This window comes from Schistocerca nitens, chromosome 4 (assembly GCF_023898315.1).
Source record: "Schistocerca nitens isolate TAMUIC-IGC-003100 chromosome 4, iqSchNite1.1, whole genome shotgun sequence".
Taxonomy (NCBI): domain Eukaryota; kingdom Metazoa; phylum Arthropoda; class Insecta; order Orthoptera; family Acrididae; genus Schistocerca; species Schistocerca nitens.
In genome coordinates this window covers 22,907,260-22,932,975 of record NC_064617.1, presented here as the reverse complement: position 1 = coordinate 22,932,975, position 25,716 = coordinate 22,907,260, and the positions used below count along the sequence as shown (strand labels likewise).

Here is a 25,716-nt window from a genome sequence, read left to right as displayed (position 1 = left end):
CTAACGCGAATTCTTTACATACGAATGGAAAAACTGGTAGAAGCCGACCTCGGCGAAGATCAGTTTAGATTCCGTAGAAATATTGGAACACGTGAGGCAATACTGATCCTACAACTTATCTTAGAAGATAGATTAAGGAAAGGCAAACCTACGTTTCTAGCATTTGTAGACTTTGAGAAAGTTTTTGACAATGTTGACTGCAATACTCTCTTTCAAATTCTGAAGGTGGTAGGGGTAAAATACAGTGAGCGAAAGGCTATTTACAATTTGTACAGAAACCAGATGGCAGTTATAAGAATCGAGGGACATGAAAGGGAAGCAGTGGTTGGGAAGGCAGTGAGACAGGGTTGTAGCCTCTCCCCGATGTTATTCAATCTATATATTGAGCAAGCAGTAAAGGAAACGAAAGAAAAATTCGGAGTAAGTATTAAAATCTATGGAGAAGAAACAAAAACTTTGAGGTTCGCCGATGACATTGTAATTCTGTCAGTGACAGCGAAGGAGTTGGAAGAGCAGTTGAACGGAATGGACAGTGTCTTGAAAGGAGGATATACGATGAACATCAACAAAAGCAAAACGAGGATAATGCAATGTAGTCGAATTAAGTCGGATGATACTGAGGGAATTAGATTAGGAAATGAGACACTTAAAGTAGTAAAGGAGTTTTGCTGTTTGGGGAGCAAAATAACTGATGATGGTCGAAGTAGAGAGGATATAAAATGTAGACTGTCAGTGGCAAGGAAAGAGTTTAAGAGTTTCTGAAGAAGAGAAATTTGTTAACATCGAGTATAGATTTAAGTGTCAGGAAGTCGTTTCTTAAAGTATGTGTATGGCGTGTAGCCATGTATGGAAGTGAAATGCGGAGGAAAAATAGTTTGGACAAGAAGAGAATAGAAGCTTTCGAAATGTGGTGCTACAGAAGAATGCTGAAGACTAGATGGGTAGATCACATAACTAATGAGGAGGCATTGAATAGAATTGGGGTGAAGAGGAGTTTGTGGCACAACTTGACAAAAAGAAGGGATCGGTCGGTAGGACATGTTCTGAGGCCTCAAGGGATCACCAGTTTAGTATTGGGGGCAGCGTGGAGGGTAAAAATCGTAGAGGGAGACCAAGAGATACTCTAAGCGGTTTCAGAAGGATGTAGGCTGCAGTACGTACTGGGTGATAACGCAGCTTGCACAGGATAGAGTAGCATGGAGAGCTGCATCAAACCAGTCTCAGGACTGAAGACCACAACACTTTTTGGAGACATATACGTATACATATCTCTTATCATTTTTCAATGTAAAATAGTTTTAGTACACGTAATGTACGATATGCCAGTACCCTTTCACTAAGAGGAGAGTTACACATTACGATAGGTTACTGTTACTGCTTCATTTTCAGTTTTTGGGAAGTTGAAGCTGTGTGGCAGCCCGGATTCTGACCCGGATGTCTGGCTGTGGCGGGCAGTGCTGTGCCGTTTGAGTTACCGAGCACGAATTGCGGACTCGGCATGCCGATAACAACGCAGAGGCTCTCCCGTGACGCTCTGGGGATAGAATACAGAAGAGTTTGAGCGCAAATACTTTTCGTGGTGCAATTAGTTTTCGTGACCTCTGAGAACGGTATGTGAATCGTTTCACTATTCTCCCAGTGTCATTTCAATATTAGACCGTGCGCGTTGTCAATTCACGGCAAGAAAGGGTAGTTAGCGTGGCGCGTTCCCAGACAATTTGGCTCACACGAAGCATTGAGGATGTGCCAGTCAGCAGTTGCATGCGGCTAACGACAGCAGCTGGTGGGTGGTACCGACAGAGTATGGCTCGTGGTTACACCGAGGAAAACACAAGTGAGCCGTGCCTCGTTAGAGGCTACCAGGAGGGCAGCACGCAGCCCCGGTGTACGCGCCAAAGGGAACACCTGGCTCAGTGGGGCCGGCTTCTCTTCACCTCCGTGAGCGAGCTTTGTTTGACGCCTGATGATCGTCGTAGAAGCATGCCGAGGCAGTGCCACACATTCAGAAAGATGGATTAGTCATTTTTAGGCGTGTATCACGCACGGATGCCGGACGTCTCCCTTCGTTGTCATTCTGTGCAATACAGGGAGAGGATCGTCTACTACAATGTCCAGCCTACAGTCAACACTTCGGCAATAGGTTCGTCTTCGCAGGCGGTAATGAAAGAACACACCTCGTGAACCCCTTTTACCAGAAGACAAGAATCAACCTGGTGGAAGGGCCTGCAGTATCCACTGACGAGAACATAGGAAGGAGTGCTAGTCCTTCAGGTTTCGCAGGGGAACTACTGCGGAGTCTGGAAAATAGGAGACGATGTACTAGCGGAAGTATAAGCGTGAGAACTGGTTGCGAGTTGTGGTTGGGGAGCACTTGCCAGTGAAAAGCAAAGATACCAGGTTCGTGTCCCTGTCCGCCAGAAGGTTTCATATCAGAGCGCACTCCGCTGATAGAGAAAAATTCGTTCTGCTTTTATTCAGTTTAATGCAGTCTATTCATTCATTCCCATTACTTAAATCTAAACCCACATAAGTTCGCGCAGTGGTTAGACACTGGACTCGCATTCGGAAGGACGACGGTTCAATCCCGCGTCCGGCCATCCTGATTTAGGTTTTCCGTGATTTCCCTAAATCACTCCAGGCAAATGCCGGGATGGTTCCTCTCAAAGGGCACGGCCGACTTCCTTCCCTAATCCGATGAGACCGATGACCAAGCTGTCTGGTCTTCCCCAAACCAACCAACCAACCACATAAGTTCGTGAATATACTGATGGTGTCAAACTTTTATGAGGAGCTTAAAGATATTTTTGCGGGGCTTAATGGCTGCTCAGTGGGTACCACATAACTCAGCCAGTGCTACAAATCATAGTCGTTGACGGCATTCAAACGGAAGACGATAAAAGGAAAGCTCAGTTACTAAAGCTGTCTTCCGAAAAAATTTTCGCTGAGGACGAATACAGCGCAGTTTCGACCCTCGCACGGATGTCAAAATGACAGATATAAAAGTAAGTGAACACGGTACTGAATACCAACTGAAGATGCTCAACAGAAGAAAGGACTCTAGACTTCGATTTTAAATGGAATATGCGCCACCCACATTTACGTTTTACGCGGCTTCCTTAAATTGTTAAGGCAAATACCGAGATGGCTCGTTTGAAAAGGACACAGTGATTTTCTCTCTCATTCCTTCCCCAGTCCAAGCTTGCGCTTTTCCTCTGAAGACCTCACCGCCGACAGGATGTTTAATCTCCCTTCATTCGAGTACGCGGAATAACCGGCGCCTCTGCTAAGGTCCACCGTATGTCGCTGCAACAACCTCACGGTTCAAACAAGATGCGGGACGTCGCAGTCTCTGAGTGCGGCAACAGGGCGGCACGCTGAAATACGGACCTAATTCGCTGATGTCAGCTTGTTGTAGAATTATGGAATATACTCTGTACTCGCGTATGATGACTGTTTTGTTGACCGAACAGCTCCTCCGTAGAAATCAGAACCAAACATGAATCGTGAGAAACTTAGCTGCCACGAGACTACACGTGTGCATAGCGGATCCCATGTTGGCGGCGTGTCGTTTAACTTCCAGAAAGTGCAGTGCCGTCTGGTTAACAGAATATGTTCTTACGGAACATCGGTGCATATCGATTAAATACCTCCCAGGAAACAGAATCCAATACCTCGTTGTTAATTGGGAACCATTGTCATGTGCGAATGAAATTTCCAGTTTACCTCACGATACACTGAGAAGATCACTGATTTTCATAATATGCACAAACGACCTAGTTTACAATGCCTTCAAGTTTCGTATGCTGTTCGCAAACGACACAGGTGTAACAGAGCAGCATGTGCTTAAAAATAGTTACCAAATGCGACGAGAATATTTGCAGATAATCATCGGCGCCTTATCGTAGGTTGGTTCGACAACGCGCTCAAACATACGGTAAGAGTGGGTCTCAGGATCGGTCACTGGGATGGGTCGTAACTGAGCAATATTTGGGACTCTCTATCAGGATCGTTTTAAAGTAGAACGTCCGAGCAAAACCAGTGACTGGAAAGCAGATTTTAGCCAGATGTCTCACAATAAGGAGGACGCTTACAAAACCCTCGTTCGTCCGATTGCTGAACACTGTTCGTCAATTTTGCTGCTTTAAGGGACGAGGTGAGCGAATGTCCAAAGAAGAGCTACGTAATATGCCATCGTTCGTTTATTTAACGCATAATCGTCACAAAATTATCCGCAAAACTCCAGAGGGAGACACTAGAGGAAAACCATTGCCGATCGCAGATAGTCTTGATCTGAAAACTCCAGGAGCCTACATACTAGCTTTTGACAGTGCTGACTGGGATATACTCTTTGAAATTCTGGTGACGGACGTAAACGTTAGGGAGTGAAGGTTTACCCACGACTTGTACAGATACCAGACTGCTGTTACAAGAACTGAAGGACATGGAAGAAAGGAAACAGAAGGGAATGACAATGGATGGATACAGGGTTGTAGAGTCTTCCATGCTATTCGGTCAGTACATAAACCATGCACTATGAGACACCAAAGAGAAATTTGGAAAGAAAATTGAAGTTTACTGCTAAGAAATAAATATTTAAGGTTGGCTGAATGCATTGTAATTTTGCCAGAGACAGCAAACAAGCAAAGGACTTGGAAGAGCAATTAAATGAATGGATAGTATCTTCAAAAGGGGTTGTAAAATGAACGCCAACAAAAGTAAAAGAAAAAGGTTGATGGAATGTAGTCAAATTACGAATAAATTAGGTAACGTTGATGGAAGTAAATCAATAAATTAAACTCTAAAAGTAGTAAAGGAGTTTCTCTTTTCGGGCAGCAAAATAACTGACGATGGTAGAAGCATAGAGAACATAAAGTGCAAACTTTCAGAAGCAAACACTTCTCTAAAAAACATAACTATGTTCACATCAAATACAAATATGAATGTTAAGAAGTATTTTCTGGAAATATTTGTTTGGAATGTAACCTTCTGCCGCCCGGTGTGGCCAAGCGGTTCTAGGCGCTACAGTCTGGAGCCGCGCGACCACTACGGTCGAAGTTCTAGGGGACCATGACCTCAGATGTTAACTCCCATAGTGCTCAGAGCCATTTGAACCATTTTTTTTTTTTTGTAACCTTCTACAGAAACGAAACTTGGACGACAGACAGTATAGACAAGAAAATATAGGAGCTTTTGAAATACGGTATCACAGAAGAATGCTGATTGTCATACGAATAGATCGGATAAATAATGGAGAGACACTGGATCGAGTCGAGGACAAAGTAAATCTCTGTCACAACTTGACTAAAAGATGTGATTGATTGGTTGGACGCATTCTGAGGCGTCAAGGAACAGTCAATTTGGTAATGGAGGGAAGTGTGGAGGGGTAAAAATTTCAGAGTCAGACCAAAGCTGGGACTGAGTAAGTAGGTGCAAAGGGATGCAGGTTGCTGTAATCTTACACAAGACAGCCTAGTGTGAATAGCTGCAGCAAACTAGTACCACAGCAATAGCGTCCTAGCGAGAGGCGGCGAACATTCTGTGCACTTCATCCAACTTAAACTTCGCTTAAACAACACATGAATATCATGAGAGACATTAAGAAGCAAAAAGAGGAGGGCTGACAATGTTTCTTCCCGGGAATCATGCAGGAATAGAAGCCGGGAAAGCGATACCGGTACTCTGTCTGGTGGCTTGAGTACGAGAGATCCACTAGTTGATGCACAACAGTGTTGCGGAAGGGAGCCTTGGACAGGTTGCGTGGTATACACGTGGTAGCGCGAATGCAAAGTACGGTCTTTTCAAATAGAAATAAATACCTGCCGAGCCGAACTTCTGAGGAAGTGGCGCAGCAACACACTGAGTTTTTGAATGTAATGAGGGAAATGACACGTTAGGCTGAGAAGCCCAAGATTCCATATGTTATCAATTAAGAACAATACACTAAGCAGATTCAGAAGGATGTAGGTTGCAGTAGGTACTGGGAGATGAAGAAGCTTGCACAGGATAGAGTAGCATGGAGAGCTGCATCAAACCAGTCTCAGGACTGAAGACAACAACAAGTCAGCTGATAGGTATTCCTGCTTAAGGGAAGTCTCTCTAACAAGGGAATCACTTTTGACAAAGCTTAGGTATCCGAGTAATGAGGGAATTAGTATATTTCATCAAAATATACAAGGTATTAGGGATAAAGTTAGTGAACTGCTTATAGATGTTGACTCTGAAATTATTGGTATATCTGAACACTTCTTAAATAAGGAGATAATTCAGAGGCTTCCTTTACCAGGATACAGGTTGGCTGGCTGCTTTTCGAGGAGCTCTTTGCGGTGTGGGGGAGTAGCCATGTATGTGAAAAACGGCATCGCATTTGAGTCAATTGATGTTTCAAAGTACTGCACTGAAAAGGTGTTTGAATGTTGTGCAGGTGTGGTTAAATTTAACGGAGTTAAACTTGTAACTGTTGTTATTTATAGATCCCCAGACTCCGATTTCACAGCATTTTTGCTAAAGCTAGAGGAGGTTCTTGGTTCACTTTATAGGAAATACAAAAAGTTAGTTATATGTGGTGACTTCAATATTAATTGTATAAGTGATTGTGCAAGGAAGAGGATGCTGGTAGACCTCTTTAATTCATATAATCTTATGCAAACCGTATTCTTTCCAACGAGAGTGCAAGGGAACAGTAGAACAACCATAGACAACATTTTTGTTCATTCCTCATTACTAGAAGGGCATTCTGTTAGAAAAAAGGTGAATGGCCTTTCAGATCATGATGCGCAAATTTTAACTTTAAAAGATTTTTATGCTGCAACTCGTGTTAAATATAGTCATCAGCTGTTCAGGAAAGCTGATCCGGTTGCTGTAGAGACCTTTGTAAACCTTATAAAGGAACAAGAGTGGCAAGATGTTTATAGCGCTGAGACAGTAAACGATAAATATAATGCTTTTCTAAAGACCTTTCTCATGCTCTTTGAAAGTTGCTTTCCGTTACAACGTTTAAAACAGGGTACTAACACAAACAGGCAGCCTGGGTGGCTGACTAGAGGGATAAGAATATCTTGTAGAACAAAGTGGCAATTATATCAAAACGTTAGAAACAGTCAAAATCTAAATGCAGCAGCCCATTACAAACAGTATTGTAAGGTGCTTAAAAATGTTATTAGGAAGGCAAAAAGTATGTGGTATGCAGATAGAATAGCTAAGTCTCAGGATAAAATTAAAACCATATGGTCAGTCGTAAAGGAAGTTGCTGGTCTGCAGAGACAGGTCGAGGATATAGAATCAGTGCGTAGTGGGAATGTCCGTGTTACTGATAAGTCGCATATATGTACAGTATTTAATAATCACTTTCTGAATATAGCAGGTGAACTAAATAGAAACCTACTCCAAACAGGGAATCATATAGCGCTCTTAGAAAAAAGTGTTCCGAGACTGTTACCTGAAATGCTCCTCCATGATACTGACAAGAGGGAGATTGAGTTAATAATTAAATCACTAAAGACCAAGAACTCTCATGGATATGACGGGGTATCTAGCAGAATACTGAAGTATTGTTCTATGTATGTTAGCCCAGTACTTAGCCATATCTGTAACTTTTCCTTTAGGAGTGGTCGGTTTCCTGATCGATTAAAATACTCGGTAGTGAAGCCACTTTATAAAAGGGGAGACATTGATAATGTTGACAATTTTAGACCTATTTCTATGCCATCGGTGTTTGCTAAAGTTATCGAGAAGGTTGTATATACAAGGTTACTGGAGCATTTAAATTCACATAATTTGCTGTCAAATGTTCAGTTTGGTTTTAGAAATGGTTTAACAACTGAAAATGCTATATTCTCTTTTCTCTGTGAGGTTTTCGACGGATTAAATAAAAGGTTGCGAACGCTAGGTGTTTTCTTTGATTTAACGAAGGCTTTTGACTGTGTTGACCACAAAATATTACTGCAGAAGTTGGACCATTATGGAGTAAGGGGAGTAGCTTACAATTGGTTCGCCTCTTACTTTAAGAACAGAAAGCAGAGGGTAATTCTCCGCAATATTGAGAGTGGTAGTGATGTTCAGTCCCAATGGGGCACTGTTAAGTGGGGCGTTCCCCAAGGGTCGGTGCTAGGGCCACTGCTGTTTCTTATTTATATAAATGATATGCCTTCTAGTATTACAGGTGATTCAAAAATATTTCTGTTTGCTGATGACACCAGCTTGATAGTGAAGGATCTTGTGTGTAATATTGAAACAGTAACAAATAATTTAGTTCATGAAATAAGTTCGTGGCTTGTGGAAAATAATTTGATGCTAAATCACAGTAAGACTCAGTTTTTACAGTTTCTAACTCACAATTCAACAAGAACTGACATTTTAATCAGACAGAATGGGCATGTTATAAGCGAGACGGAACAGTTCAAGTTCCTAGGCGTACGGATAGATAGTAAGCTGTTGTGGAAAGCCCATGTTCAGGATCTTGTTCAGAAACTAAATGCTGCTTTATTTACCATTAGAACAGTATCTGAAATGAGTGACACTTCAACACGAAAAGTAGTCTACTTCGCATATTTTCATACGCTTATGTCGTATGGTATTATTTTTTGGGGTAATTCTTCTGATTCAAAAAGGGTATTTTTGGCTCAAAAACGGGCTGTTCGAGCTATATGTGGTGTAAGTTCGAGAACCTCTTGTCGACCCCTATTCAAAAATCTGGGAATTCTGACATTGCCCTCACAGTATATATTTTCTTTAATGTCGTTTGTTGTTAGCAATATTAGCCTATTCCCAAGAGTTAGCAGCTTTCACTCAGTTAATACTAGGCAGAAATCAAATCTGCATGTAGAATGCAGTTCCCTGACTCTTGTGCAGAAAGGAGTGCAGTATTCTGCTGCATCCATTTTCAATAAGCTACCACAAGAACTCAAAAATCTTAGCAGTAGCCCAAACTCTTTTAAGTCTAAACTGAAGAGTTTCCTCATGGCTCACTCCTTCTATTCTGTCGAGGAGCTCCTGGAAGAGCTAAAAAATTAAGCAATTTCCAGTGTTACATTGTTGATTGTCTTCATTTAAACTTATGACTTGTCACCTGAATATGTTTTTTTTTCTATATTTCATTTTATCTGTTTCTAATATCGTGTTATAATTTCATGTATTGACTCGTTCCATGACCATGGAGATTTCTCCTTATTTGGTCCCACGGAACAATAAATAAATAAATAAATAAATAAAAACAACATCAAAGATGTGTGTAAATACAGTTCAAATTGTGTATTTAAGATAAAAAATACATTTATCTTAATGCAAGAAAATAGCTTCAACGTAAAAATATTTCCAGTGGTCCATACTTGTACTAGTAACAACTAAACGTCGAAATTTGAACTCAGTTTCTTTGAAAATGCTTAAAAAGTCCACCATTAATTTTACTAGCTGCCATTTCATTGCACCAATTACCAAACGTCTTCACATCCCGTCTTCAGCAATTGGTGCTGATCACATACTGTGAGTTCCACTATTAGACCACTTGACAGTCACAGCTGTGGATGATATATCATGTTGTATTGGCATTACCTGTAATACAGCCCCACAGGTTATATTTTATCATTGATGGTGTTCTTTGGTGTATGTCACTAAGCTAGATTGACAATTCATGATACTTGATGACTTGTACTATCGAAATTTTTAGTAAATATCGTTTTTAAGTCAGCAGGCTTTCGTGGTGAATATGACGTTCTTTAACTATATTCGAGTCGTGGGGCACTATCTGCATAAAATATGCTGTATGTATTTATTCATGGGGCATAAAATTGCAGAACCCGGGAAGAAATTCGTATCCAGAAATAATTAAGAACAAGATAATGAAAAACAATATTAGATGTACAGAACGAATCTCACACGGAATAGCAAAACTTGTTTCAAACGGAACAAGAGATCTTATGAAAGTTAACGAGATGGTCACATTCTGATAAAGGAGTGAAGACCTCTATGAAGAGTTGCAGAGGCTGATAAACGGCATCAAACTGCACTAGAAGATGATAATGAGAGGTTTTAGTATCAGAGCAGGACAAAATGTTAAGGACGATTTATATGTGGGGAAACTCCGGATGTAATAAGACGTCAGAAATAATACAGTTCGTATACTAGTAGAATTTACAGCGAGCAACATGTATATTCATAACAATTTATTCTGGAAGAAATCAAAAAGAAAATCACGTGGCAAGGAGCAAATAGAACAAGAAATAAAACAATAAAAAATTGTACGGCCTGTGACGATCCTAAACCACTTCAGTATTTCGAGTCATTATAGACTCAAAAGATGTACAGTAAATATAGACGGAATGCCACAGAAAGACATACTCAACGATCAGAAAATTATAAATGCAGGATCTTTTTCTGCCAGTCCAGTGTTAGGCGTACGACTTGTTCCGGTCTCACCATATCATCTTCGGTCTTCCCACACTTCTCTTGCCCAGGGTTTATAGTGCATTGCTACTTTAGGAAGTACAGGTTCTCTCTGTTTTTCTTTACATTGGATGAATAGGAGGGACAATTTATTTATGTTATAAAATGTAAATTGTACAGGCGTAAAGAAAAGGTGGAATTATGTAACAACGCTACTTATTCAAACAGCAAAAGATGTTACAGATACGAACAGCGCAAAAGGCGAATCACGGCAACTTGTGGTGTGCAGATAGCTCGCTTCAACAGATAAATGGCAGGCGGCGAAATGCCTGACAACAGAGAGGCAGATGTAATAGCACTCTAAGATTGTCTGTATATTTCAAGAGAAGAATCACAAACTCAGTCAGTAATTAATGCAATGATAAGTTGGAAGCAATTCCAGCTGAGGCACAACAAGCAGTTCGAGATACGCAGAAACGAAAGGCTTGTGGATTATCATCATAAAAGGTTAAAGCTAGAGGCAGAGTAATTAAAAATGAATTTGCATAATCGTTTTCAGAATGATCCCCAAACTGGATCAGTGCCGTACTTACTGTACTTCATAAGAAAAGAAACAAACAAGACATAAAAAATTATAGTCATATCTGCTTCCTCTCCGTAATATACAAGGCATTCACGAAAATTATCATCAGAGACGCTGAAAAGAAGCTAGCTTCAGAAAGGGGCAATGACTGTATATTACCACTCTGTTTGGGACTGATTCAGTTGTAACAAGTCTGTATTTACAGTCCTAGAAAATAAAGACCTACCTGAGTATATACTGCAGAATTTATATATCAGTCCGACTCCCATTAGATTTTATCAAAACAGTGACATGTATAGAATTAAAGAAGAGCTAGACAGAGATTCCATGCCGCCAGATGTATTCTCGGTAGGTTCAGTGGAGGTTTTCAGATCCCTACACTGGGAAAACAAAAGGAACGTGTCGCAGCCGGAAAACCTTTATTTTCTTGAAGACATTATAGTGTTCCTCGATAGCGCTGATGAACTTCAGCACAACTTAACAGCATTAACACAGCAAGTCTGAAAGTGGGCCTAAAAATCCAATGCAGTAAGGCGAAGCAACGCATAGCCAACACTAAAAAAAATTAAATAGTGCATATTAAGAACAGAGCGCTAGAACCAATTTAAGAGTTTCTGTATTTAGAGCCGTTGGAAAAAAAAACTACTAAATTGACAGCGGAAGAAATAAGTTAAAATGGAAATGACCCTAGTGTTTTAATAGAGGATTTTAAAAACCAAACTTCCGGTGTGCTTGAAGACGGAAGTTTACAATGAGTTCTGGCGTTTAATACTGAGACGAATGTTTAAAATACGAAAACTATTCAAAAACTGAGGCGTACGTAAAACGTTTCTTATTTCTTTGATGGGAGTTTCTCTTCGCTCGCCGGCCGCTGTGGCCATGCGGTTCTAGGCGCTACAGTCTGGAACCGCGCGACCGCTACGGTCGCAGGTTCGAATCCTGCCTCGGGCATGGATGTGTGTGATGTTCTTAGGTTAGTTAGGTTTAGGTAGTTCTAAGTTCTAGGGGACTGATGACCAAAGAAGTTAAGTCCCACACTGCTCAGAGCCAATCTCTTCGCTCTTATCAGTGTGTTATCGCTGTTAGTGTGCTACGTGTCAGCGTTCGAGTCACAATATATCAAATTCAGCGTACAGGCACACTCACCCATAGCGGTAAATGTTAGCACATATAATTAAATAGAAAGCACGTAACAAATAATTTCAGATTTTATAGGCTGTGCTGTCTTGTTAAAATTAACTGAATCATCAGCTGTCAATTAAATTTTGTAATGATTCATCGCCAAACAGTGATAAATCAGTGTTAACGGTAATACCTGTTAGATTTATTTTATATGTTCATTCACAATAAACCACTGAGACTGCCACCGGCACGCTGTAGGCAGTCGCGAGAATAATCCTTCTCTCTATAGTCATGTCATTTAGGTTTAATTCCTGTTGGAGCAACGTATTTTTAACGTTGTGTACCTCAGTCGGTAAAAACGGAACCCTTATAGGATCAGTTTGTTGTTTGTCTGTACGTCTGCTAACACCTCTTTTTCTCAGGAACGGGTAGGGGTCGTTAAAAAGTCTAAGCTTCTAAGTCAATGCAGTCAAAAGATACGGCCATTTATGCCACACATTTTGCTGCTCGCAAACTCACTCATCAAAACCAATAGATGAACACACTACGCGTATAGTTAAGTTTGGACGGAACTCTCAGAGCTCGAATCTACTCGCACTTGTCCGATTCTTACTAATTAATTCCGTTTCTGTCCACGACGGGTACAAATTGTAGTTCTATTACATGTGTTGAAGAGTAACCACAGTGTAACATATGCAGTCGCGACACTCTGCTATGAAAGTTGTTACTGGGTGAGACAGCAGACAGCCACGCACGTCGAAACGATGTTTATTTTTAGTTATTTATTACTCAGTTAACAGAATAGTTACGGTAGTTTTGTGTCCTGTGCATTAGTAAGTTACAAAAACACATAAATTATCGTGGAGCAAGTGGAAATAAAACCGAATTTCACTTATTCGTGATGAAATACTTTCGAACATGCGCATAATTGCAGCTTAATCCGCTCGAAACAAAAGAATATAAAGACATATTTCATGCATGACAAGCATATGTTTGTGTTGTTTTGTGTTCTTATTACGGTAGGCACTTTCCTTGACACGTAAAAATTGTCTACAGAGACTAAAGATTCGACCTTTCTTACATTTCATTTAGCTGTAAAATACCTGAATGTTTTTGTAAATGTAATTACTTTTGCTTCAAAAACGAAATGTGTTTAAGATTCTTGCCATCTATGGTTGAGATGTCTCAGAAATTATGTGATTACTTTTTTTATGTTTTGGGAAACAGTTTTATTACTTTTAACCTTTTGTTATTAAGTTTTATGGTTTTCCCCAGGGTTAGAGGTGTGATGGCTTATTTGGTACATTAAGTAATGCATATTTTACAGTCCATACAAGTTTCCTACGGTTCACGTTCACTGATTTGGGTGGAAGTCTAGCGAAAAAACTTCGTAATGCTGGGTAGAAGAAGACGTCTTTCTGCAATGGGTCGGATCTTCTAGTGTTTATTAGCAATTTTTGTTCTTGAATGATAAACGACAGTCTTCAATATCTGTACGTTACACGAGAGTCGTAAATAAACTGTCCTGTAAGCTACCGTTCCTTACCGCCCAGGGTGCTTAGGAAATTAAGCAAAGGTAAATGTGGTGTAATTTTTTAGTTAGCGTCGATTTTTATGGCGTTACATACACTCCCTGTTTTAAAAACTATGTTACAAATCAATATAAACGATGCTATTCAGTCTCATCCGTTATCGTACTCAGAAGTGCAGCTAGTAGGCTGTTATCACAGTGGGTAACAGAATTGTGACGGAAGTGTGGAGTAACCGTGTCTTCTGTACGTCTTGGCTTAATTCCTCGCTCGCTAATTTTGTTAAGGTGTCGTAGCGCCTCTCTTGATTTTACGTGCGTACACATGAAAATTATTACTCGTGCTCTTAGGCGACAGGCTGGATCGACTCAAACAGTGTTTCTGAAAAGTACAACTAAATTTGGGTTAGTACATGTTAGGTTAATATTTTCAATTTACTCACAATGATCGAATTCAGTCTCAATTAATCTCACAGACTGATTTATAATGGTTGTCGCTGCAGTCTCTTATCAAACTGCAAAAGCACAAACTAATTACTATGTTATGCTCTTACAAAATTATTTCTTAGTAATGAACCATTCCTCACCGCTATACACAAAAAGTTGCAGGCGCGAAGCTACTTTCTCGTAGAGAATGTGCTAGTAGAATTTCAATAACATCAATCACTTCACATCATACAATCTGTACTCCTTTTTCACACACGCCGTGCACTAGCTGTTAGCTCCTGGGTCGTTCAGACCCACATTTTCATATGTTATTCAGTAAAGTCAACATAGAAAAAAATCTCGCGCCAGTTTCGTTCTTTCGCGTTTCAACTGTCTTAAACCCCTGATATCTCTCTCTTCCATTGATTTTATTTTGTATTAATTTATATCGGCATAGCGCTTTACAATAAATATTACGTATATTAGTCATATTGAAGTTTAAAAATGTTGAATTTACATTACACAGAAGCATTCACTAGCACTATGGGACTCAACTGCTGAGGTCATTAGTCAGTACTGTAATTCACGAAAAAGTCTAGACGAGGTTAGCAGAGGACGTCAAATGGCTGCTGCTATTGCCGCTCTTGCTGATGATGATAGTGACCTAAGTAAGAACCATAGAACAGCTCTGAATACGTGAGAAGCGATCCCTTAGTAGATGATCTATGTTTTCGACATGTATAGAGGGGATTATCTTCAATAATCAGTGGAAGATAAAAGTGCAAATAATTGTTCAAAATGTTCAAATGTGTGTGAAATCTTACGGGACTTAACTGCTAAGGTCATCAGTCCCTAAGCTTACACACTACTTAACCTAAATTATCCTAAGGACAAACACGCACACCCATGCCCGAAGGAGGACTCGAACCTCCGCCGGGACCAGCCACACAGTCCATGACTGCAGCGCCTTAGACCACTCGTGCAAATAATTGTCAGTCGTTACTCGCGGAGCTAACACCAGTCATCCCTCAAAATCTTTTATCGAAAATCTGTGTGGGAAACGGTATTGATCAAATTCATGATAATTTACATTTAAGATGACTAAACTTCAGGATTGGTCGGAAGTGGTGTGCTATTACAGATCCAATTACAAGTCATGTAAAAGAAGCTTCACTAGTTCCTAATATCTCGTGTCAAGAACACAGAATTGCTTGCGGTGCAGAATTTGGCTCTTTGCCGACTGTCCATTCCTTGTAAAATATGAACCCTATGGTGGTGACATGGGTACATCATGTCTTGACAGAATGTGCAGTGAACGCTCGCGACAGATAATACCGACATGGTTCGTCAACGTTTTTGTACTTTCCGCGAGTTCCCATCCTCAACATTAAAATCTAATGTTCTCGCCAAAACTGTGGAATATCGCATTGCAACACTTTACTTTCGAGGACGCATTGACACTGTGTCTAGAAGTGTTTGAAGCGTAGCATGGAACATTATGTTCCTCGGGGCTTCAATGCCTGGAGTGTCTTTAACCCTCTCGTCCTGTCCTCTGCTTCTCCAGCAGCTCCAAAGTCACAGCTAACTTTGTAATAGTAAACGCTTTCATCTTTGTCGGCCAACGACAGTGCCGCGAATGTTACATTATGTCTCGGCGTAGGCCTATAAGCATGAAAAGTGAATGACAGGCCACATAAATTTTAAGTTTAACACGGTGGTTCCAAAACGGCGAAGGATCTATATTAGATTTTCAGTTAGAAACTAATATTTCCCTGTTTTATAAGTAGCAGATCACGAATTTTCATAATAAAAAATACGAATTTTCTTCTTAAATTTTGTTCTTCGTATTGTTTATTCCCGTTTATCCTAGTGTTTCGAGAACAGTTTTATGAGTGTAGAGTACGTACATCACTATTGCACAACGTTTTCCTAACACCTAATTTCTTGTCTTTAAGCGTAACACAAATATATACCTGAACGAAATCGCGCTGAAGCAATTTAAAATAGTTTACTGTGTAGAGAACCCATATCTATACATTAATGAGGCGAGCAGTCGGCTTCCGCAGCTGAGTGGCCAGCGCAGCTGACTGCCCGTGGTTTCGTTTCCCGTCCGGGTCGGAGATTTAATCCGCTCATGCGCTACTTGTTGCGTTGCTCTAATCACCATTTCATCATCGTCGAGACGCAAGTCGCCGAGTAAAAACAATTGCACCAAACGGCTGAATACACCAGATGGAGTCAAGAATGCCACGCAATCACTTCATTTCAATGAGATTTGAGCGATTGATTTTCAGAACGGATTTTGGAGAACGTGGCTACTCTTAGATCAGAGCAGTAATTTTTTTTAAACTACGCTACTTAAAAAAATAGAAGGCTATACCTTATACCACTGCCAGAAACTAACATTTGTACCAGTTATAATTCTCCAGTGAATATTTTTAGTATTTTCAAAAATACTTAACATATGCACGCAGAACTGAATTATGCAGTATATTTGAACATGGACTGAGGAGGGATGGGCGACATCTATAGCTCTTTTTTTTATAATTTTTTGTGTATGATGGCGCCTTAAGAGTTGCTGGGAGCAGGTCAGTCTTCTCTCCTGTTCCGATCTATTAACTGCATTTCGCCCTCAGTTATTTATTCCCTACATCCCAGTACCTGTTTTCCCTACGATTTCTTCCCTCTTCTACTGTCTGTAATATCATTCCACGATACCTTTACAGACGTCCTATCATCCTGCCCCTCTTTCTAGCTAGTGTTTTCCACATCTTGTCTTACTACCCGATTCTGTGGAGAACCTTCTGATTCCTTGTCTTAAATGTCTACATAATCTTTAGCCTCCTTCTTTAACGCCATATCTCAAACGCTTCTCTTCTCTTCTTTTCATGTCTTGCCATTCTGTGATTCATTTCCAAACAATGGTAAACGCCAAACGTACATTCTCAAGAATTTCTTTCTCACTTTAATGCCTGTGTTTGATAGTAGCAGACTTCTTTAGTGAGAAATGCACTCTTTTCCTGTGCTGTGTGCTAGCCTGTTCTTATATCCTCCTCGTTTCCTCTGGTATCCGTTATTTTGCTTCCAAGAATCGATCTTCTGCACTTTGTCTACTACACAGTCCCCAGTTTTCATTTAAAATTTGTCCTTAATGTCACTTACGCTGCTCTTTAATACTTCCGCGTTTCTTCACTTCACTCTTAACCTGTAATCAGTACTCAATAGATTCTTCATTCCGTTCTGCAGGCCCTGTAATATTTCGTCATTTTTAGTGAGGATAGCAATTTTATCAGTGGTAACCTGTCACCCTGAATTTCAATTCACTTCGGAACCTTCCTTTCAGTTCGGTATTTTCGTACTATTCTTTAGTTTAGTTACATTGTACAAAAATATGAAGTTTATGAAATTTGGTATCAATTCGAAAAGGGGAAGGGGTGCCCCTCGAACCCTTCATTAGGAAGAAACTTTAAGCGCATAACAACCGTGTTTATTTTTTGTCTCAATAAATATTGTTCGGAAGTAACCGATTTATCAATAACTTCACAACTTGCAATTTAATTATTAATATTCTTGTGTTAACTTTAATAACACGGTCTCTAAAGCTACTATGTACAATGTCTGCTAGGCAAAAATGACAAGAAAATCAAATTTTCTTTTAATAATTCTTATTAATTGATGAAGCCCTCACTGCGCCATCGAAAATTATTGTGATTTTCAGGTACTAACTGAATCACATATTGCTTCTGTTTCTTATTCCTTTCTTTTTCCTTTTCTTTTTTAGTTAGTTATTGCAGTCCTCCATGAGCTTGACCTTCACACTCAAATCCAGTTTTGTAAAAATATTCTTATTTTTCTAGCAACAAAGTGTTCAGTGCTGATATTGATAAATTCTAGTCTTTGATTGATTCCTTCTCGAATGCTTTTAAGATTTTCTTCTGGTTGTTCTGCATCGCGATTCAATGCCTCGACCTCTTTTATTTTTGATTTATAAGCCTAATAAGAAACGATGATGGCTACGACGACAAAATATGACACAAGTACGACAAACGAGATTCGGTTTTTGCTTTGTCGCAAGAGAGATGGTACGATCGACAACTCGATCTTTGGGGAACGTTAAAACAATACTGGAATCTCAGTACGATGCGTTAGCCTCAGAAGGATCATAGAAGCACGACTCGATGTACGCAGTGACGAGGAAAATACAAAATAACAACTTCTATTTTGTTCTCGCGGTTATAATTCAAGTCCCTCATAGAAAATAAAATCAAGCAATAAACAGCATTTGGCAGCCACGTTACACGATGGATAGCCCCAGAGCATAGAGATATACTCCATTAAAATTACAATATGCCAGCCGTGGTGGCCGAGCGGTTCTAGGCGCTACAGTCCGGAACCACGCGACCGCTACGGTCGCAGGTTCGAATCCTGCCTCGGGCATGGATGTGTGTGGTGTCCTTAGGTTAGATTGGTTTAAGTGGTTCTAAGTTCTAGGGGACTGATGACCTTAGAAGTTAAGTCCCATAGTGCTCAGAGCCATTTGAACCAATTACAATATAAGCGAATTACACATTTGTGTCTAAAGCTTATATTTTAAGTAAATGAACACACATTGTAGGTAAATAAACACACAAAGTCACTTAAGTCTCGCATTTTCACGGCTGCTTTTGATAGCTTGTATCCTCCGAACTGCTTCGGTGTCTTCCTTTAATCAGACCTGGTGGGGATCCGAAACGCTCGAGGAGTACTCCAAAATGGGTCGCGCTAGCGTTGCTATGCGCCTCCTCCTTTATGGATGAGGTACACATTTCCAAAATTCTCCCGATAAAAGTGAGTCGAGCATTCGCCTTTTCTACTACTAACGTGATGTGCTCATTCCATTTGCAACGTTATGCCTAGATATTTAATCGATGCGATTGTCAAGTTGCAACGAGCTAACGCTGTATTCGAATGTTAAAGGATCGTCTTTCCTACTCATCCACATTAACTTTCATTTTCATATATTTAGAGCTAGCTGCCATTCATCACACCAACTAGAAATTCTGCCTGAGTCACCCTGTATCTTCGTAGAGTCACTGCTTCCCCTACACCACTGCGTCATCACCTAACAAACATAAATTGCTGCTCCCGCTGTCCGTCAGATCATTTACGTATACAGAGAATAAGTGCGGTCCTGCCACACCTCCCTGACGGTACTCCTGGCCACGATGAACACTCATTTGCGAGGACTCAAAAGGTCTTCGCGCCACTCGTATCTCGCAACCCTAACCCTGTGCTCGGACCTTCGTCAACAGCCTGCAGAGGTGCACCGTGTGAAACGCGTCCCCGAAGTTTGAGAGTCTGGAATCTACGTGTTGCCCTCCGTCCACGGTTTTCTGGGATGTCATGTGAGAAACGCGCAGGTAGCTGGCGGTTTACTTCTGCTTACTTTGTTCAAGTAATACCCGAGCGAGTATATTGCCCCCCGTAAACGAATTGAGGACAAAATCCAGTGCACGTGCTGCGAGCGCTGGGTTCTCTCGAAAGTGAGAGGTACGCGGCTGACACGCTCTGCTCTCTGCCTCTCACTCAGCCCTCACCTCAGCCTAGCAGGATCAGCTGTGAAGGGAATTCCGGGAGTTGAAGCATACGACCTGCCCACGTTAGATACTGAATGAATGTGCCATGCATACGCTGACACTTCCTGTTAAGCATGTTCTGATTTTGAATATCCAGAGGCACCCGAGGACCGAGGGTGAGTGCCACTACCTGTAGTGTGTTTGGTACGAACTAAGCAGCACACTTCTCCTTCCCACACGGGAAATGCAACTAAATTGGGGAATAGGTCGAGAAATTTGATCAAAGTTTTTAGTCAGGCCATAAAGGGCAACCCTATCACACACAAATTAGGTGGTTGCTACTGGAAAAAAAAAAACTGCAGACATATTGTTTGCATTTGCAGTTCGGCAGAAAGGAACTTAGCAGATTTTGCATGCACGCTTCTATTACTTTAATATACCGTTTGCAATCTACGGTGACTCCTCACACGTCTTTGTCATTTTTTGTGTTCCAGACTTTCCACTGCGAGGACCAAAAGGTGAAAAAGGAGACAGAGGACCGAGGGTGAGTGCCACTACCTGTAGTGTGTTTGGTACGAACTAAGTAGTACAATACAGGGGGGCGCCTAACTAGGTATACAATGGGGATTTATTATTATATTATGTATTACAGAAAATAGATTGGTAATGAAGTGAAAATTAAATTTTTTATAGAAAATAGATTTATGAAATAACAATAAGTGCTGTCTCTGAAGTGCTCAATGTCTTAGGGGCTCAAATTGCCGCTCTTCAGCATTTACACATTCCTGTAGTATGGTTTGCACACTCTAGCACACTTTGCACAGAGTACTTTATTGTTATGAATGTCTTGGCAAGCTCCTCTTATGAATTAACACATGTTATCAGCAATGCGTGGTGTTTTTTTTTTTTTTTTTTTTTTTTTTTTTTTTTTTTTTTGCGCGACGATTTTATCTTTGAATACCCCAAAAGAAAAAGTCGACTGGAGTAAGGGCCGGTGATCGTAGGGGCCATTCAAATTTCGAATTACGCCATGACCTTACTTTTTTTCATTGAAAAGAGCGCACAGGATCCTAAATAGCGATAGGGATCATCCTCTACTAATCGATGTAGTACTCTTGGCCGATACACTTGCAAACCTAAACGTTTTATTAGACGACCCAAGGATCTACGGGAAACGTCCAACTCAACACAATCTCTCCTACTATTTCATTATCATGCGCAGTAACACTCACTGGGCGACAACCCTCTGGTGCATTACAGATAGACCCAGTTCGATAAAATTTCTCATGCAGTCTGTGAATTGGTAGTGTAGTTGGTGGAGGTGTATTGAACTTTTCTATCCACTTCTGTCAAACCGGTTCAGCTCTCTCTGGCTACCAGTGTTGTCTAATTGGCCTCTTCGATCATTGGAATATCTCTGAAAAATAGAAAAACTGTCTTAGAACAGATAAAAAAAGTATACCTTCTGTATACCTACTTCCTACCTGTGTACTCCCCCCCACCCCCCACGCCACCCCCTGTATGTGCAATCCCTACAAATTTATTGTCTCTATTACGATAAAATTATTCTACCGATAAGACTATTAGGCTTTAAAGCTCAGTGAGCTTACGATTCATACGGCATTCTCCAAGTCTATCATCTGTAATGATAGAGCCGAGTGGTCTGAGGCGCCTTGTCCCGGTTCACTCGGTTCACCGGGCAATACCCCAGTGACCTTGATGTAAGACACTGAGAATCCAGTACGATGACTCGTGGACTGGCGTCATGTTCCGCATGGAGGAGCGCCCCGTTGATGGCCACCAGATGATGGCGGATGGAGAAAAAGAATCGGCGGTCAGCCTGGGCGCGAAATGGAGGAAGCAACGGCCAGCCGCAGAGAACATAGCAGCGCACCAGTTGCAGGAGCGGATCTGCAGCCATCACAGCGGCCACCCGTGCAGCTGTGACGGGAATGCTGTTAACGCCTCCTGTATGTCTTCATCGACCTGATGAGTCGAATGCCGAATCCTGGCCAGAGTGGAGCCGAGACAAGGCATTGGCGATGACATGCTGGACAGTGGGCCGGAATGGACGGTGTACCTAAAACATGAAAGGAATAGGGCCCATCGCTGCAGGCAGTGGGAAGTCTTCGTGGGTAACTGGGCTGCCAGTGAAAATAAGGCCACGAGGGGCTTATGGTCAGTGATTAAACTAAGAGACGTACCATAAAGGTACGGGAGGAATTTGCTACAGGCAAACACTATGACGAGGGCCTCCTTCTCAATTTTGTTATATTAGCACTGGGCCTCCGTAAGGGATTTAGATATGTACGCTACCAGGTGTTCCAATCCATCCGATAGACGGTGCAAAAGGACAGCCGCAACACCATAGTCTGACGCATCTGTAGCCAAGAGAAGAGGAAGAGAGGGGATATATGGCACGAGACAGTTAGCCGAGCGTAATCCCCGCTTTAAGGTTCGGAAAGCCGATTCACAAGCTGGGACCAATGAAAAGGCACGGTCTTTCGGCATAGGCGATGGAGGGGCGCCGCAATGTGAGCAGCCGCAATGTGAGCAGCAGAGGGAATGAACTTTCGACAGTACGCAATTTTACCCAGCAAAGACTGCAATTGGTGGACGTTGCTCGGACGAGGAAGGGCCTCTTTAGCTGCGACATGGGAGGAGATAGGAGATATGCCATTTCGGGAAAAGATGTGACCTAGGTAGAGATAGCAGGTTGAAAAAGGGATCATTTAGCAAGGTTGCAGTTTAGGTCTGCAGTCTGCAGGCGCAGGAACAATTGTTGCCGATGACTGAGATGGTCATCTGCAGTACGGGCGGAGATGACGATGTCGTCGAGGTAGTTGATACATCCGAGCACATCCTGCAAGAGCTGTTCCAAGTAATGCTGGAAGATGGCCGGTGCACTAGCGATGCCACACATGAGGCGGTTCAACCAGAACAGCCCAAAGGGTGTGTTGACGATGGCCAAGTGAGTAGAAGGCTCATCAAAAGGTATTTGGAGGTAGGCCTCGACAAGATCGAAAAAAATTGTCCCCCAGCGAGCTTGGAGAACAGGTCCTCGGGACGGGGAAGGGGATAGTCTTCAGCCTGTAGCTGAGGGTTTAGCGTAGGCTTGAAGTCGCCACAAACCCAAGACGCCCATCTGGTCTCTTGAGGACGACCAAGGGTGTCGCCCACGAACTGTAACGGACCAGAGTGACGATTCCCTCCATGGTGAGATGGTCCAGTTCCTGTTTAAGAGACTGCTGGAGGGCGAGGGGAACCTGCCGAGCCCGGAAGTACTTCTGGTGGCAGACAGTTTCAGCTGGAGGAACGCCTGAAAGTCTTGAACACAGCCGACACCTGGCAAGAAGAGGCCCTGGAATTCCGTGCACAAGGTATCGACTGCCAGAAATGGAACCTGGGAAGACACCAGATGAACAATGTCGTCGATGGCGAAGCCAAAGGCACGGAAGAAATCCAACCCAAAGAGGTCCGCAGTGGCTGCATTGTTGACCACAAGAAAGATAACTTCCCGTCGAACCGATTTATACAGGACGGAAGCCGTGAACTGACCCAAGAGAGTGATCGCTTGCTTATTAGAAGTAAGGAGGAGCCAAGGTGAGGGCGCCAGGGGGGGGGGGGGTGCCCCAATCTTCGCATAAGAGGAATTGTTGAACAGTGAGACCGCCGCTCGAGTATCCACCTGCAGCTGCAGCGGCCGACTGTTGATCTGAACGTTGATCATCAGCTTGGAAGAGCCCGAAGACAGCGCCTGGTTGACATCCATGGGTAGCGGTCCCCGACGGTCATTGGCTGGAGGAGGATGAGGAGGCTGCCGAGAGCGGCATACCGAACTGACATGACCATTACGGGTACACACTGTAGAATATACCCACCTGTCAGGGCAGAGTTCCTTTGCACGGTCCCGAAAGCATCCTGGGCAGGATCGTAGCCGGAGGGGCTGGCGGCGCTGGTGAAGGCGCGGGGGCCCCTGTGCACGGGCGGTTCGCGCCGGACCCGCGGAGCCCGCCAAGGGTGCGACGTCCTGTACAGGGCGGCTGCCCTGCCGAGGCTGGGCTGAACCTGGTGGCCGGCGCCACTCATCGGAACGGAGGCGGCAACGTCTTCGCCCTCCGCCAGCAATGCGATGTGCTCCGAGGCGTCGTGGTCTCAGAGGGACACAACTTCCGCCCAGGATTACAAACGCTTGTCGACCGCCGTAGAGACCTCGTACTTGAATACCATGTCAATGATCTGGTCCAGAGTAGGATCGTCGAGTCTGAGGGCGTCGCGTCAGAGGCGGCCTGGATGAGGTGGTCGCGGACCATCTCGTCCGTGTGGGATTCTTTGGAGACCCGTGTGGTGAAGTGACACTTCTGGCTGAGACCTTGCAATTCCGCTGCCCACTGGCGACGGGATTGGCCTGCCTCCTTGCGACACTGGTACTATTTGACCCGGACAGCCAACATGTGGAACCGTCATCAGTAGCAAGCCACGAGAACCTCACAAATCTGGGAGAAAGTCAAAGAATCCGGAGGTCGAGTTTGTAGTTTCGTCAAGAGAACATACAGTTTGGAGAGGTTCCAGGACAAAAAGTAGGAAAGACGAGCAGCCTCTTGGACAACATGGTGGATGTGAAAATGCTGGAAGAACCCCTTCTCGTATGATTCTCAGTTTTCAGTATCCTCGTTGAAAGCGTGAAACGGCGGGGGCAGCGGAACCGTTTGGTTTTTGAAGACTTCCGTAAAGAAACGTTCCTGTGTATACTGAGATTACTGGCAAAACTGTTGGAAACCTTGTAGTAAGTCGTGCACACTTTGGATCAGCTGCTGAAGCACTATTTCCGCCATGATGAGGACACATGCAGGCACAAACCCGTCGCCACTTGAGTTGTAACTCACAATTTGAAAGTTTTTACAACACAACTTTTATTTGCGTGAGTGTACATGGAAATGACTGAATAACAACGAAAAGTGACAGTCACTAAGCCAGTAAGAATTTCCTATTAGAGGCAACAAAAGATAACTTCTAAGTTTCCCACAAGTGTCAGAGGTAACACGCATACACTTACTTCCAAGTTCTATTCCGATGGCGAAGACGTAGTCTTCCGTGGAGACGTCCTTGAGCTCGGTATTCGGCGTGAACTAACGTCCGGCGCTGGTTCTAGCCTTTAAATAGCATTGGCCAGCAAATCAGATGTTGGTGTAGTAATACTTCCTGCAGGCCATCCCGAACTCCCTCTGCAGGAAGTAGTACACGGAATGTCTGTTTCCAAAACAGCCGATGTTTACCATTGCTTACTCCTTGGGCATAGACAACCTCGGTCCTGTGTTGTGTTAGATGTGTTGCCGGCCCGCAGGGGCTACCTTGGCGACGGCATAACTACAAATCTCCAAATGTAATGATTGAGAATGGAAATACGAGTAACAGACGCTGTTCTAAAACTATTTGTGCGTTGCCCGTGCAGTCACGTAAAGGCATTGGCATTTGTATGTGCATTAGTATAAAAAGATGTTTGCATGCATGCATGCATGCATGTGCTCATGTGTTGTATACGTTTGTGTGTGCGTATGGGTGGGCGTGTGAGTGGGTGGGTGCATATGGGTTGGTGTGTGTTTTCTTGCAACTGCTCGGGGATATCAATTTCCACTAAACTTGTTGCACGTATGGGTTAGTACCAGGAAACAATTCCATTGGGCTCAGATACCCCTTTGTATGGGGATGGTAAAGTGGAGACTTGTAATCATAAACTCTAGAACGGCTGGAGAGATTTCTATCAGAGCTCACTGTCTTGGAAACAATACTGTGGGGAAACATTAAGACTGAGTGAAGATAAAATAAGATCAGTAACGGCAAAATAATGCAAGAAACAAAAAAAGAAAGAGATTAGAGGAAAAAGTGCGCGAGAGGAAGAATGAAAAAATTAACAGCGTATTTGTTATTCTGTTGGATGAGATTACTACTCATAGTGTGTCTACAGTGGACTGTGGCTGCATAATCAGTTGGTATATTTTTCCATAGGGTGACAAATACAATGGAAAAAGAAGTGGAAAACGTCGTGGTGCAAATGGGAGACCTATTCTACATTCCGAACAAGCCAGACCTGGAATCACTGTTCATTATTGTCATTAGATTCTCGA

General features: G+C 42.5%; 1 protein-coding gene across 1 annotated transcript in view; it reads left to right on the top strand.

The window, feature by feature from the left end:
* LOC126251896 (collagen alpha-1(I) chain-like) overlaps nt 1–25,716 on the top strand; it is a 1,054,386-nt gene that overhangs the window by 756,303 nt on the left and 272,367 nt on the right. The window contains exon 6 of the mRNA XM_049952611.1: nt 20,086–20,135. Coding sequence (XP_049808568.1) covers nt 20,086–20,135 — 50 coding nt within the window. The remainder of the gene's footprint in view (nt 1–20,085; nt 20,136–25,716) is intronic.